General features: G+C 39.9%; 1 protein-coding gene across 8 annotated transcripts in view; it reads left to right on the forward strand.

Moving 5' to 3' along the window:
* The window catches only part of hhip (hedgehog interacting protein), a 73,852-nt gene extending 57,250 nt beyond the window's left edge, over positions 1-16,602 (forward strand). For 7 of the 8 annotated variants that reach the window (XM_080303010.1, XM_080303012.1, XM_080303015.1 and 4 more), the window contains 6 exons: positions 9,494-9,603; positions 11,278-11,370; positions 11,502-11,624; positions 12,128-12,247; positions 14,878-15,006; positions 15,623-16,602. In XM_080303010.1, coding sequence (XP_080159136.1) covers positions 9,494-9,603; positions 11,278-11,370; positions 11,502-11,624; positions 12,128-12,247; positions 14,878-15,006; positions 15,623-15,831 — 784 coding nt within the window. In that variant the 3' untranslated portion in view covers positions 15,832-16,602. Of the gene's footprint in view, positions 1-9,493; positions 9,604-11,277; positions 11,371-11,501; positions 11,625-12,127; positions 12,248-14,877; positions 15,007-15,622 lie in introns of those variants that run through there. The other variant, XM_026171335.2, reaches the window with a different exon arrangement.

Genomic DNA, 16,602 nt, shown 5'->3' on the forward strand with positions numbered 1-16,602 from the left:
ATTTTTTGCTCTGTCCTATTTTCTCGCATTGAGGCCTAATTCCTAAAACAATTTCAAGAGTTGTTATTTGCATGTACAATACAGCAAATCATGTACGTCTCTTTATGTTGTGATAACAGTTTCTTTTTGTTCAAGTATAGAAAGAGAAACTCATAAAGTGTTAAAGGAATGTCTGTTCCTTTCATATCATGTGAAGAACATAAACATGCATAAACACACTCATGGACGTTTACACATGCTGATATTCAGATATTCACACGTGGATTAGAACCAGACGTACGCTTGTTTCTGCACATTAATAAAACAAGAGGAAGCAGTGTGCACATGTAGTATGTTTATCATACATGCAGTTAGAAACTTGGTTCAGATACATTATATGTTTGATTTGATTACTGATTCATCCTGTAGAATAGTTAATTTACCACAGACACAGACTTTTCAGTGGGGACTGGATGTAGACTGTAAATAAAAGATGGCTAATGAAGTCATGAAGTGCTTTAAATCTGCATTCTTCCTCATGGTCAGCAGGGGGTAAATCCTCTGGTCTGTTCCCAGATATTAATCTTAATACATGTTCTGGTGTTTAGTGGCTATATCCTGCATTACGTTAATTCAATTCAATTCAATTTTATTTATATAGCGCCAAATCACAACAACAGTCGCCTCAAGGCGCTTTATATTGTACAGTAGATCGTACAATAATAGATACAGAGACAATCAAATGACCCCCTATGAGCAAGCACTTTGGCGACAGTGGAAAGGAAAAACTCCCTTTTAACAGGAAGAAACTCAATGCATCATGGGAATTCCCCGGAAGCCTATGTCTATTGCAGCATAACTAAGGGAGGATTCAAGGTCACCTGGTCAAGTCCTAACTAGAGATGGCACAATACCACTTTTTTATGTCCGATACCGATATCATAAATTTGGATATATGCCGATACCGATATGAATCCGATATAGTGTGTTTTTAATCAATAAAACAGTTTTTTTTAATATCTTGCTGCTTTTTGTATAAGTTCATACTCAAGTTAAAAACAACAAACACTAAGACTGCAACTCTGCTTCCTGGTCCCAACTCTGGATAGTCATATTTTGGGGGGTTTAATAAATTTGTCCATATTTCTAGAAATGACAGCTGCTCCATCCAAAGTGGGATGGATGCCGTCTCTCCTAACAAGACCAGGTTCCCTCCAGAAGGTTTGCCAATTATCTGTGAAGCCCACATCGTTTTTTGGACACCGCTCAGTAGGGATGGGTACCGGTGTCCGGTGCCATGATGGCACCGGTTCTGACATAAACGGTAGTAACCAGACCGAAAAGCAGCGCACATTTCGGTGCTTTATTTCGGTGCTTTTTTTTCCTGAGCTGTGATACACTTTAGATTCTAGCCAATCATTTTACGTTTCCGAGGATAGTAGGCGGGCCCAGGTACGTACGTTCTTTTATGCAGAGCTACAGATTAAAAAAGTCCAAGGCGAAGCGGTCAAAAGTCTGGCTGTACTTCACAGCAAAATATGCAAACTCAGCAGCCTGCAACAAGTGCTTTAAGCTGATACTGTGATACTGTCAAAGGAGGTAACACCTCAAATCCGATGAAACACCTGGCGACGCATAGCGTTTTTTTTTAAAGCCCAGAAATGCGCCGTATTTGATAGCTTGCTGCGAGAACTCACACCGAGCGCATCTACTACCCCCAAAAACACGAAGAGGAGAGTCCTGGCCCCTAGCCCTGCCAGTGTAGCAGAAATGATGAGGATGATGATGGCAGCAGCAGCCGTTCTTCTCTGCGTGAGTAGCTTAATGTGGTTCGTGTGTAATTTACGTTGAGTAGGCTAACCACGTTATTACATTAATGCATGTAAGGTGAACTAGCAAACATCATCATAGCTACATGCGGCTGTCCTCTTGTTTGATGGCAGATACTCCCTTCACCCTGGCCAAAAAGGCTAAAATGACCAAAGAAAAAGTGGAAAACAGTTAAACATGAGAGGTTTAGGACAAAGTTTGTGTTTTTTCCATTGTTTAAGCACTGCTTCCAGCCAAGAGTGATACCATATATGCCCCATAGCTGCAGAAAAGGCTAACATTGTTATCTTTTTACAAAAAACAGCTGAACATGAGAGGTTTTTGGACCAATTTTGTGTTCTCCATTCTTTAAGCACCGGTTTGAGCACCGTTTGAGCACCGGCACCGTTTCAAAAGTACCGATTTGGCACCGGTATCGGATAAAACCTAAACGATACCCATCCCTACCGCTCAGACAGCCAGCAATTTAAGGAGAACATGCGACTAAACATGCCAGATGTTAACACATCAATTTATTCCCGCTGGAGAATATCTACCCGTGTCATCAGTCTCTATAGAAAATCGGTGTCGTTGAGAAAAGCGCAAGTCCAAAGTGCTCTATCAATAAGGACTCAGCCCTGATGAAACTTAAAGAGACACTAATGGATGGATGTGTACACATGCACGTCCATAACAGAAACTATACAAATGTTGAAAGCAGGTGTTTTAGTGTCCCCTCAGGTGCAGTCAATTGAATGCCTTTTCCCCCTATCAGCTGTTTACTCTGATCTCTGCTGGGCAGCTACTGCGCTAAGAACACCAGCCCACAAGTCTATATGTTTTGTGTCAGTACTGATAACAGATTGATAGAAATGTGCCCAGAGCTGCAGCGCTGGAAGTTCATTTTTAAGAGGATTCAAAGAGAAAGTGGCAGATAACGAGGACTTCGTGATCTCAGTGTTCTGGATTTAAACCTCTGGGTGCTCTGAGGCATTTCTGTGTGGAGTTTGAATGTTCCTACTATGCCGGAGAACACACTTGTTCGGTTGACTGACAAATCTAAATGGGACTGTAGTTACTAGAGGGTTTTTTTCTCAGTTCTAGACATGAGGGCTAGCGACCTGTCCCGGGTGTCTTGACAGCTGGAATAGTTTCCAGCACCCTGCAAGTTAAGAAGCAGTTAAGAAAATCCATGAACTATGTCAAAAATCGATGTCGTTCAAAGAGAAATGATTCCATGACTTTCTTACACACGTTTTTATAATTTTATTTAACAAAACTGCAATTTATTCTCAAGTAAATCCTCTACACATTTAATATTCCAGAAACTCCAACTAATGAAAAAAATTTGCAGAAGAAGCCTGGACAAGGTAGTCTAAATTAATCCATTAGTGACAACGTTCAACTCCAAAATGATTACCAGCAGCTGTAAAATTAGGTTTAATTCGACTTTCCGTGCTTTTAACTTTAAATACCCCTCAAAAAAATGTGAGAATGCATCTGAATTGTCACTTAGAGCACCCGCATGTCACTATCACATATGACTAAGTGCAATTTAATAAGAGCAGAAGGGCTCACTGTATGTTCTGTGCGATTAACCACCAAAACTGTTCCAGGAATCGTATTTTCACTTCACAGCGATTCACTCAACTTTATCATTTATGACGGACACACTGTACTTTGGAGCGAGCTGGGGTTGCGAAGGAGCTCCGAATGATATCTGATCTCTTTGTGGGGGCATCCTTTTTCAAGCTGAGGAATCAAAGACCACCAATGTGTTACAGCTCTAATGTGGTCAGAGGCAGTGGAAGGCGGTGGGGGGAGAATCTGCAGATTGGCTCAGAGGCACACTTGAAATCTTGATCCTTTCCCACTGCGTCCATGCTGGCAGATGGGAGAGAGCAGAGCTCAACTCCCCCGATCGACTCCTGCACTTGCCACACACTGAGCTAACACCGACAGCGTTTATCACTCTCTCTTCGCTGTCGATGGCCACTTTCCGCTTTCCCCCGTTCCCCCTCGCCGCGTTCCCCTTTTTGGCAGGCGGGATTAAGTTTAATGGTATTGTGTGTGACAGATACGGAGTGAGGTTTGGCACTAATTTGAGGCAGACCACGCACAACCATTTTATGGTTTCTTTCCAACTCGCTCTGTGACATGTGGTGGTGACACGTTTGACAAAAACCATCCAAGGTGAAGGGCTGGGTGGGGCCCTCTGTGCGTGTGGGTTGAAAGTGAACTCACCCTGAACGGCAACTTCTTTCGTCCCACCCAGCACCACAAATAATCCAGTTTCTCTACAAGCATCATTGGCTGATTTTAAAAACTGTGTGGTTTGCAGTCTGAGGGTGTTTATGCTGGTTTTATGGTCTCCTCTGCAGCGGTGACACCCCGGGGCCACCTACTTGCAGTAATCTCATAATTAGCTGAATGGTTTTGAAGGAACATGCCAAATATGTGTTACTTGTTGCTTTGAGGCCAGACAAACAGAGGTGTCGGCTGCGAGCAGAAAAGGTCCATTTTACTGAAAACTGGATGAATGAGCTGAATAATGCTTGAGCGTGGTGGGTAGATGCATAATCAGTTTGGTGTGCTGTAGGGAGGCTAACTCATGACATAAACTTATTTTAAAAAGAAAGAAAAGACTTTTTACCAGCTCATGCTCATCCATCAGACAGATGCAGCCTTAAAGCAGGATTTGTGTGTGTGAGTGTGAGTGTGTGTCTAGCCTAGTGAGCAGACCACCAGGCCTCTAGACACGGACCCCGTCTTTGAGCTTAATACAACTGATTGCACTCTGATCAGTCCTGGTAATAGTTAAGGCTTCAAAGACACAGCCTCTGAGGCTGCCAGCAGTTATTTCCAACCCTGAGATCTCAGTCCCAACCCTCGGTACTGTAAGCAACAACCAACACTGAAAGGGGAAAAAAGTGCTAAGCTTTGGTTGGTAGCTACTCTTTCTCGCATTTCTCGTGTACTTTCATTTGCTTTAACCCCAGTGTTACATGTCTCGGTGTTGGTTATTTGTCTTTTGGTTGTTCCCTCGTTTTCTTTGATAGATAATTTTCTGTTGATTGTCCCGTTTTTGTTTTCCCTTCCTGTCTTTGTCTCGTGCCTTTGTCGCTCTGATTGTCTCCACTTGTGTCTGATTACTGTCACCTGTGCCTCATTCCCCACCTGTTTCTCATCCCTAATCAGTCCACTGTTTTCATGTTTTGTTTTGGTTTTTTGGATCGTCTGCTGTGCTGCCCTTGTGGTCTCGTGGGGCCTTTACTCCAAAGAAAAGTTCAACATACCCAGGATATCGTTCCCTTATCTGGATTTTCTTTTCCTCATTGGCAGTGAGGCTAAACGGTCACACAAAGCTTGATAAATCAACCCGGAGTACAGTCTGAAAACAATCCAGCTGCCTCAGACCAATCAGCAGCGTGTGTGGCATGTGCTCTGTGAATGTGTATGCGCTTTAAGTGCTTTGTTCTGTAAGACTGGAAAAGAGCTACTGTATTAAAGTTTAGCCTATTTAAAGCCCAAAACTTTCTTCAGGGTCTCAGTGGGGCGTTTTCATTGGGTTATAAGTGTGGACTGCAGATAGGCACTCAAACACTTTGACTTTGGAGGCACTGTTAGAACAATGACAGCAGCACAAACTACATCTGCTGTTGAAGGCAGTGTGATATGGATTGGAACAAGTCAGTAAATGACCCAGACCAGTGATCTGATTTTTTTAGCTTCTTTGCAATCTCACACCTCCTTCCCTCTTTTATTTCTCTCTTTCGTCCCTGCGCCTCTCTTTGTGTCCCACTCTATATTTTGCGTCTCTTACACAGGTGAGCTGTCACACCTCTTGCTGTCAGCACCTTGCAATTACTCCCTCCGCTCTTCAACACTCACACATACACCTAAATGCCCCTTGGCATGCAAGATAGAAGATAACGCTGCTTTTCGAGCACACAGACACTGAAAAACGAGAACGTCCGAGGATAGCAGAAGCTAATATGTAGTTCAGAGGTTAAAATAGAAACTGTGGTGGAACAAAATGACCAAACTAAGTCAGCAAGTCTTTGTGGTGATGGCACATTTTGTTTTCTTTTCTCTGGCTGATCATCGGGATGGGTAAGAGTTTTCTGAAAGTATTTCTATTTGAAGGAAATTTGAATTTGTTAAATTTTCTTAAAAAACATGCAGATTTTTTTTTCAGTTTTCCCTAAAGCTGGTAAAAGTGAACGTAATACCACAAGAATATTGTAAAAGCCTTTTTAAAAAAGTAATGGTTGTGACTCTTTCTTCCTGTACAGTGTGAACATCTTAAATTAATCCACTTGCTTTGTATTAGATCATTTAATAGCCTGTTAACATGGAGATTTAAGAGCAGCTACAAATGCAGCTCACATGGTGATCCTGCAGGCAATTGAGTTTTAATACACATTTGCTGATGAAAGCAAATAATAAGGGAGAAATTGTGATTGTATAGAATAGAAGGACTTTTTTTGTTAAAGACTCGGGATGAGGAAAGTGTTTCATAAGTAGTTACAGTGTACAGATGCTTTAAATAGGCAGCAGTATGCTTGACAGATCCAATAAAAAATGAACAGATGGGCATGGTTGAAGTAATATAGAATCAAAGATGTAGAAAAAACAAAGCCACGTGATTAAAAAGAATTAAGCTTTTCTTTTGCTAATAGTATGAGTCTGGGTGTATATGGAATTGTAGAAAGGTCTGACAAGAGTTACAACCAAAGTTCCCTCTAATTTTTCATGTGTCTGAGTGAACACACAAACTCCCTGAGCGGTCCCTTGGACCACTGTGAGCAACAGCAGACGTGTGCACTGTGGTCACGCCAGCATCGAATCCACCCAAGTTACATGGTTTATTAAAAGAATCAAATTACAGCATTTACATTTATGTTAGACTTCTTTTAATTAACTGCTTTAGCCCACTTACAATGAAAATTTAAAAAAGAATCTAGTCATTGGCCTGTGTAGTATGTTAATACTATTGGACGTAAAAGTAACTTGAACTCCAATTTTGAAAACACAACTTTATTTATTTATTCATTTATTTATTTGCTCTGACTTGCATTATGAGTATGAGTCTGTGGTCTGGGAGAGAGTCCTGTAACTCTCTGTCTGCAAAATACAGTATATAATGACCAACGTTGGGCAATTCATTATATAGTTATGCAAACAACAAAGTTTTTTGCAGCTGTTTACCTAAAAATGCAGCCAAGGGCGATTGTTTAAATAAACATTTCAAAACTATTTACAGAACAATCAGGTGTTCTTCATCAAATTTGATGCCGCACAAATTATTTGTGCCACTCCAAAAAATAATTTCTGTCCACTATGAGATAAAGGAGAACAACAGCCTGATACCTGCAGGCCTGACAACAGGAGATGTGTCGGCACATAAGGACGCTGTCATAGCCTGTCAATGACGTTGATTAGCTGCGTATATACGAATGTGAATCACATCAGCGGCTGGACTATGGGATAAGGTGGCATCGTCTAATCCCATACTGGAGCAGCCAGTCACTTACTGACTAACACTGGAAAACAGAATTGTTAACTTATTTATTTTAATTTCAATTCAGGTTAGATTTTTTTTCTATGTGCGCAACACAGATTTTCTGTGCACAGAGACCATGCCAACACTGCGCAATTGAGCATGCACGCAGCTTAGAGCGAACATTGGTTACAACTGATTTAAAGTGTGGGGTATTCATATATAGAAGAGTAGAAAAATCCAAATACAAGTAAAAGATATCATGAATATTTTGAGACAACATAGACTTTTTAAATTTAGTTTTGACTGAGTGAAGAAGTTGTTAAAGTAAAAGCTAAACTAACCTTTGGTTAATGCTGAATATTCTGTTGTTATGGCAACCTTTTTGTTCACCATTTTGCATGCTAACCTAGCTAGAAACCTACCTAGCTAGCTAGCCCTTATTTAAAACTGACCTTCTAGAAAGTGTTACTGCTCCGCAGACTTCTTGGTGACACCTCCAGGAAGTAACTTTGGGTTAATGAGACACTTCTAAATCTGTCTGAAGATATGGAGGTTTTGCACACACGTGTCTATCTGATGCTAACTGCTCTGCCAATTTGAAGGTCTGTCAATTATCATGATATGTACAGTCAAGTGATTAAGAATATGCTGACTTCTTTACAAACACTTGCAAACTATTCTCTGAGGATACTAAAACTGTGAGACCCTTGGCCTTCAAAATAAAAGTTGCACTATTTGAAACACTGAGGCACAACTTTTAGTTTGAAGGTGAGCAGTCTCCCATTTCCATTGCACTTTTTCAAGTTTTACTCAAACTTGGTTAGTAGAGAAGTTAGAGTAGATCTTAGGTAGATAGTAAGTGCATCTAATTAATCTAATTTTGAATCTTATTAAGAATTTTGGTGATTTTAGCCCCAAAGAGTTTTTTTTAACCCTTAAGGTTATATTTCTGGTCAAGTGCAAAGTAATTAATTTTTTTAGTTTAATTTTAGTTTTAGTTATACAGCGCCAAATCACAGTTTCCTTGAGGCACTTTATACTGTAAGGTAAAGACCCTAAAATAATGCAGAGGAAACAAGGGAACCCCCAACAATCAGGTGACCCCATATGAGCAAGCACTTTGGCGACTGTGGGAAGAAAAAACTCCCTTTTAACAGGAAGAAATCTCCAGCAGAATAAGGCTCAGGGCGTGAACAGTTGGGGGTGAAAGAAGGAAGATGGAACATAAAATACACTGTGAAGGAGAGCCACAGATTAATAATAACAAATGATTAAGTGAGTCAAAAAGGTGAGTGAAGAAGAAAAAAGTAACAAAACAATGAAAATGTTTCTTGCTCTTTGTACTAAAACACTTATAAATATAATAAATATAACACATGCTACTGTAACCCAAAACAGCAGTAAGCACACTTATACTGCAACCTTAGTATTATTATACACTACACAGGTCCTGTAGTTGTAATGTCGATGGACAACTCAAATGATGCCTAAATTAATCAAATTATTAATTTAGCAGATGAACCAATAATATTGTCTTGCTTTTGTTTTGGCTTTGTGTTCTTCACTACATATGCACACTGAGACGTGCTCTGCAGTACCATCAGTGAACACTGGGAAACATCTGTATTAAGACTAAACTCTGTTTCCAGCTTGCTGTGATTTATGTTCATCCCTGCTTGTGATGTGATCTCATCTACTAACTAATCTGGAATTTATTTATTTCTGTTACTTCCCTTCTTCCGTCTTCTCTTTTTCTTCTTGTCTCTGGGTGTTTATGAAACAGATTTCCCAAGAGCATTTCTGTTTTTATTGTTTGCAAAAGTGAAGACATTTTCAGCTTAAGCGGTTACTTCTTTGTCCTTGTATGTCCTATCTGAGAAAGAGACGATCTCATGTCCAAAATCACACCCTATTTATTATACAGTGCATTATTTCTACCTTACACTGATTTCAGCATAAGTAGGATAATCTATCTTACTTCATCTCTTTCACATTTAAATATCATTTTTTGTGTGTGGTTGGTCTAATATTATTGTCTCTGTCTCACAACTGCTTCTGGGAAAACCATCAAATGGCAAATAGCTGTAAAACTTTATTGGTGATTAATTGCACTGCCTACCTCCCAGGCATAAGAGGGGCTTTGTGCTAAAGCCCTGGAGGTCTGGTGATGATTAATAATCAGATAACCTCTTGTCCCAGCCTCCACAGGCCAGTGGAGGATGAACCGGAGCAAAGTCGGGGTCTCTGCAGCTATGGTCAGACGACTTCCTGTTGTTTTGGATGGAAGAATGTTAACAGCATTTGTGAGCATAAGTCATTCTGCAGTTCAGTAATACAACAGCCCCAATTATCCAGCTCCTGAGGTCACTTATGAGCTCAGGAGAGAAAGAAATGTGAGATATTATGACACGTACTTTATAATAAGCTGTAACAACCTGAAAGACAGTATTGCTCTTGAGACATTTTTCTGATATTAATTAAATGTGTATATTTTGTATATTTACATTTAAAGCTGTATGCAAAATGTAAAATGTATGCTGAGAGTTAACTATTCCCCTTGGTTTTATGAGGTGCTTCAGTTTCTTTCAGCACATAATTTATGGCTCAATTAGTCTAGTATTATTAGCTCTGTTTCAAGATGCAGGAAAAAACACCTCACAATTCATTCCGATAATTTTATCAGCAGTCACATCACCAATAAACACTAGTGACTCGCCTCCACTGGCAGTCATACATGCCTATGCTGATGATGATGTTATATGCTTTGGCATGATCGAGTTTCTCTCTTCGTGTCATTCTGGTACAAGTTAAGCTTGAATTGTAGAGATTTTCTTCCCCCAGAACTTTGCAGGCTCTTTTAGACGTTTCCTGGGAAACTCTAATCTGGCCTTATTCTTCTAGAGTGTAACCAGTGGTTTGCACCTTGTTGTGTATGCACATTGATGAAGGCGCCTTTTGATTGAAGAACTCCTCGATGCCATTCTTGACTTGGTTAAATGTCATGACATTGTTTTACTTAACCATGGAAATAATTCTGCAATCAATCACATTCGTGTTCCTCTTTGATGTTTCGGGCCTTTTATTGTTGCTGAGCTGGTCAGTGCTTTCAATGTTTGTAAAAATGGACCAGATTATTGATTGTGCCACTTTAATACGTTGATTTTGTTTTTTCTAATCATGACCTACCTCTCTTGTACTCACATGTCTTTTGAGCTCATGTTGACATTTCCACTTGGAAGCAACCAAAGATCTTTTATCTGCTTAATTTGTAATTAAATAATGAGAGCCCCTGGCTATGAAACTTCTTGTTAGTCATTTGTCTTAACACTTTTGAGCCTCTAAAAATGGCGGACTGTGCATACAAATGTCTGTAATTCCTAAATAGTTAATGCAATGTGTTTTGTGAAATCCCTTGAAAGTCGCCACTTCAACCAAATCTTGATTGTTTGATTTAAAATTGTCAGTGCTGAGCCTAAGTATAAGTATAGTTACTACATAAAAGAAGAATATAGCCACTGTGACATTACCCTTTGTTTTCCAGACTACTGTTTGGCAATATTTCTATGAGAACTAACTTTATTAACTGTCCTAATATATAAAAAATAATGATAGAATTGTATTATTTCTTCTTAAGTTGTCTCTTAGTACAGTTAACCACAGTGTAAGCCATACTATGTCAGATAATTGCATCAAAAATGACCCAGAATGCACCGCTATGAGACAAAGCTTCATTCAGTGAGTGTAACCAGCTGAGCTGGAGGTCCTCACCCATAGACACCTGTTTAAACACCTGTTTTAGCACACATTATTGTCATCAGGTTTAATCATTAATGCAGTTTAAACTATTCAGTTATATAAACATTTAGCTTGCTAACATAGCTCACATTAGGTTTTTCTCCATTATCCTGTGCACGCTTTACATGCTGCTTTATGTAGCTCATACCAGTGTGCAGAAGTTACATTGTGTCTGTTGTTGTCCGCAGCGGTGTGCAAGAGATCCTGCATAAATGGGAAATGTGTGGGACCGGACAAGTGTTCATGCTCCATGGGTTATAAAGGACCGCAGTGCAATGAAGGTGGAGTATCATTTACAAAATCGTTGTCTGTCTTATGTTTTTGATTTCTTAACCATTACCTGCGTCATTCTGCATCATTTACCACAAGGATTTCTATCTGCCGCTTGAATAATGTTTCATATTGACTCCAGATGTGAATGAGTGCGGTTTGCCGGAGAGGCCGTGTTCCCAGCGCTGCATGAATACGCACGGTAGCTATCGCTGTTACTGTGAACCTGGATACACACTCAGTGCAGATGGATACACCTGCACCAGTGAGTAATTTTCTGTGGAGGGTATTAGATTATTCTGTTCAGCCCAAAGATTCAAAGAATTGGGAGATTTCAACAAGGGGAATGCTTAAAATCCACATTAAGAAAAGCCTGCGTGCTGGCAGATTATATTTCTCTCCGATCAGTTTTCTACAAAAAGCTTTCCACCGTCTTCATACCATAATAGGAGGTTAAAGTGTCCGAGGACTCAGCTTACACATCCTTTTAGCCTCGCATAAATGTTTATGGCTGAAATTTACAGTTTATATTATGGAAAGTGATATCATAACAAACCTTGGCGGTGACAGGGTCAAGAGCAAAGAGCATAAATTAGTGATTCATGTAAGATTTTAGTTTTTAAGGAGCATTCAGTTATCGTTTCTGTTTACAGCTTCATTACTGGTCTGAGTGTTGCAGAGCATGCGCTCGTGTACTGTGTGGTGGCATGACAGTGTGTGTGACCCTCTGACCGATCCTCAGCCAGTGTTTCCCTGTCTGTCTTCCAGGAGAGGCCGCATGTTCCTCCCTGCACTGCCAGTTTGGTTGCCAGATGGAGAGAGGGGGAGCGCCGCGCTGTCTGTGTCCCCCCGGCCTCCACCTGGCTGCTGACAACAAGACCTGTGAAGGTAGTGCCTCCTTAGAAACACCCTCAGTATGTCACCCCGTTTAGATTCTAACTTTTCACAGTTTTTATTCACCCGATAATCAGACCGGTAACTGTTCAAATCTGTATTTTTTTTTAAATTTACCCATGCAGTAAATATCATTAACAGGTCTTTACAGAATGTCTCTTAATCACACTGCTACTCTAGAAAAATATGTTTGATTCATTAACAATTATACACCTACTTCTAATCGTTCTTTCCTCAGCAAAATATCAGAACTTTTTCGCTTTTTCACCTTTGATACTGTTGGTCATGACATTTTAATTTAATTTTAATTTAAGGCTTAGGTTTGGTTTAGGTCAGGTTCTTGATAATCCTACTTAAAGAATAGAGGTTGTTGTTTTTTTTTAGTTCCAGTAACTAATTTTAGATCTGCACATATAAAAATTTAATCAGGTGTTCCTCAAGGGTCTGTTCTTGGTCCATTACTCTTTAACCTTTACCTTTGACCTCTACATGCTCCCACCTGGTACTTTTATAAAAAAAAAAATCACATATTCTACCATTCTTATGCAGATGATACACAAATGCACGTATTGTTTTCCTCTGATGATCTAACCCGTTTTCAAAAATAATAAGCTGCACATTAAATAGTATTTTATTTCTTTATTTTGTTGTTTTTATTGCCTTTAACCCACAAAGGTGTCATGTTTTATCGTTTATGTTGAGCACATTGAGTTTATGTATAATCTAACGTGCTATATAAATAAAATTGCCGTTGCTGTTGCTGTTAGTTGTCAATGTGACATTATTCTCGTATATGGGAGAGAGTGGGTTTTTATTTTCCAACTGATGTCTGTCTAAAGAGCTAAAGAGCTTTGATTTATAATCATCAACTTACTGTCAGGTCTGAATAAATGCTTAATTAGAACTCATAGATGAATCTATTAGGAAATGTTTGCTCAAAGCTTAAAAATAAAAATAAAGCCTCCACACTCAGTTGAGTGTGATGAAAGCATGCACATTATGTCAACTACCTGCAGCTAAGTTACCAGACATCCACTGATCTGTCCACCCAGTGGTAAAAATAGCCTTTAATAACCTAAAATGAAGGGAATTACCTAAAATGCTGGAGTCCCTCTCGATAACTCCTGACGACTCCTGTCCTGTAATGAAGCGAACCTCGCAGCTGTTAAGGCGCATTCACACACTCTTTGTGGGAGCTAGTCAACTTCAAAGGCAGTGGGAAGTCACTGTTTTTTGTTTTTCTCTCACTGAAATACTGCTCTATTTAAATGACACTGGGACAAATGACAAATAATAATTAAAAAATCTGCAGGTGTTCCTCCTCTTCCTTAAAGTAAGTATATTACCTAGGAAAGAAATATTTGGTTGTCAGCTTATTAGGTACAGAGACATTTAAAATAATTCAAATATAACACACAAAAAAATCCTTTATCGCTCAGGGTTAGTGCAAAATATTAGAAATTCCTTTTAGTACTTCTCAAATAATTTTCTGAAGATGCTCTGTTTTTTTCAGTAGGATCTTATATGCATCAATGAAGCCCTCAGTAAAGATAATTTATAAGTTCAGCTTGTAAGTGGCAAAAACTGCAGTTCCTTTAGTGGCCACTTGAGGCTGGCTCCAGAAATGAGTTAATCCCTATAAACTCCCATGATAAAATGCCCAATTTTTCAACACTGAAAAGCATATTTACAACCTGGTAGAGGGGGCAAAATCATTTTGGCCTTTGTGGATGGTTTCCCTTCTTCTTTTTACAACTCATCTACCTTGATAATTGAGTTAGGGGTGTGGTTGTGTTGATTGAGAGGTGTCCCATCTAGAATCTGCGAGGCACTCTACCCTCGCATCCATGTAAGGTAGCTTCTCCAAAATACCAAACATTAATGATGAAGATTTGAAACTGGTAATCTAAAACCAAACTTGTGACGTAATGTTGGTGATGTCCAGGTTTTATTCAATCTATACCCCGCTTAAAGTGTCATAAACAGGTCGGCTTTAAAAACTAGTTCAGCTCCATAGATCTGTGGTCTTGGTTCACAAACTTTATGATTTTATATTTTCATGAGTGACTTGCAGGGTGTGCCAAAAACCCATACACAGCTTCATGGTCCACACCTGAATTTGTATGCGTTTGGGTCATTCCTTGTCTTTTAACAGCGCACCTTTCAAAGCAATGACGTGAGGTCCAGGTACTCATTTGTGTGTTTTAGAAGGTAATTGCTGTTTTGAGCGAAGACAAGAAAGCACCTTGTCCTGGAAAGACATGCGTGTGTGTGTGTGTGTGTGTGTGTGTGTGTGTGTGTGTGTGTGTGTGTGTGTGTGTGTGTGTGTGTGTGTGTGTGGTCCAGGTGTGGACTCATGGTTTGGACTCTGTTCACAGAGTCACAATATGTGGTCATGTCTTCTTCATGGGGAAAAACTAAGGCGTCATCATCAAACATTAAGGTGAACACACGATTTAGGCTTAGGGTGAGATTAGATTTAGAGTTTAGTGTAAATCTCCAGGAAATGAATGTAAGTCAGTGTAAGGTCTTCTGAAGTGATGTATACTGAGCTGTTGTATCCCCCAAAATAACAAAAACTTCAGTGATGTGCAAGTCAAACATTTATTTGCGGTGTGTTCCAGATGTAAACGAGTGTCAGCAGGATGTGTGTCCACCACGGCGGACGTGCAAGAACACTTTTGGCAGCTTCGTTTGTGTGTGCAAAGACGGTTTTGTGATGGGGGCGCTGGAGGGCTCCGTTAAATGCCGAGGTAAAAAGCAATGTTGTTGAGCAGACTGTCACGTGTGTATGTGTGCATGTGTGTGTGTGTGTGTGTGTGTGTGTGTGTGTATTTTGTGTTTTTTTTTCTAATTCATAGAATTTTGTTGTCTTCTTGGACTTGAATGGTTGAGAAAATCTGAAATACAGCGAGAGAGCAAAGAAGATATAACATTTCCCACCAAAGTGAAGCCAGAAGTGATATGAATTTTTGAAAATCTCTTTCAAATTGGTTCCATGTCAGCCCCGTAAATGACTAAATGGATCACAGCACCATCCCCACATGTTCTCCTCATCTGCGCTAATTGGCAGAGGAGAGGGATCATGTGAAGATGTGCTTTGGCAGCAGAGAATCCAGAGACCATGTTTATTTGATGAGCACTCGTAGCTCACCCACTCAGCTGTGGGCTCACCCGCAAGCTGTTTTTTTTGTTTTCATCTGTGTGATGAACACTGCAAAATTATCTATTAGGCAGGTTTCAAGGAGTCAGTCCCAAAACCTTTTCGCTCTCTTCCCGCTGATCGATAAAACAACTGTAAAGCAGGTCTAGCATACTCGCATGCTGTGAGGCCATCAAACTATTATTTCCTTCTCTTCTTCTCCAAAGATGAGGATGAATGTTTAACCGGGGCTCACCGGTGCAGCCGCCATGCTCGTTGCTTCAACACCGATGGTTCCTACACCTGTCTGTGTTTGGAGGGATTCTTCGGCAACGGACGCACCTGCCAACCCAGGAGAGCCCCGCAGTCCAAGGCTCTCATGTACTTCAACTACAAACTCAGCAAAAGGACCAGACTCCTGCCACCTGCATCTTAGCTCAACTTCCTGCAAACTACATGGGTCAAATAAAAAAGGACATGCAACATTAAGGAATGATTTAATAAGCAAAAACAACAACATCACCAACAAAAAAACCACACGCACAACTGTAAAAATAGGCGGGAACACTTTGAGCCGACTTGTTTGTTTTTGTTAAGAATTTTCAGCTCAGCTGGAAACTTTTTTTGCATTTTCTTTTTTTCTTTTTTTTTTGAAAATATTCACAGCACCATCGGCTGCCTGTGTAGTATCAAGTAGACAAACCCTTCATTTAACAAGTGCACTGCAAAAGGACTGCAATGTGTATACTTTAATAGTATGTTTGAGCCCAAATAACCAGCTGGAGGCTTTAGTGCCGTGACTCATCTCAGAACCTCAGACACACGCCCCTGTTTGTACAACACAGCAAAGCAAAATCATTCATATATCGGGTCTGCATCACTAGTAATTTATAGATTTTTACCCCCTTTTAATGTAAATTTTCTCATGAAAAAAAGCGGTTTTGTGAGGCTTCAGATTTTGCTAATAAAAGGCTGACCTCTGGTGGATAGATAAGGGAAGATGCTGGATTTGTCCTACCTTCACTGTGAACTCTGAAGAATGCCAGTGAAACAAAATGCTACCAAAGGATGTGTACTTTGTAAGTCTACCATGTGATTATGGATTAATGCGATGTTATTTTTTTTTCTTAATTTCTAATTTAAAAAAAAAAACCTGTCCAAACAGATGGTATATAAACGTGATGGACTCGCTTTGGAAGCAGCTAAA

This window comes from Astatotilapia calliptera, chromosome 6, assembly GCF_964374335.1.
Source record: "Astatotilapia calliptera chromosome 6, fAstCal68.1, whole genome shotgun sequence".
Classification (NCBI taxonomy): Eukaryota; Metazoa; Chordata; class Actinopteri; order Cichliformes; family Cichlidae; genus Astatotilapia; species Astatotilapia calliptera.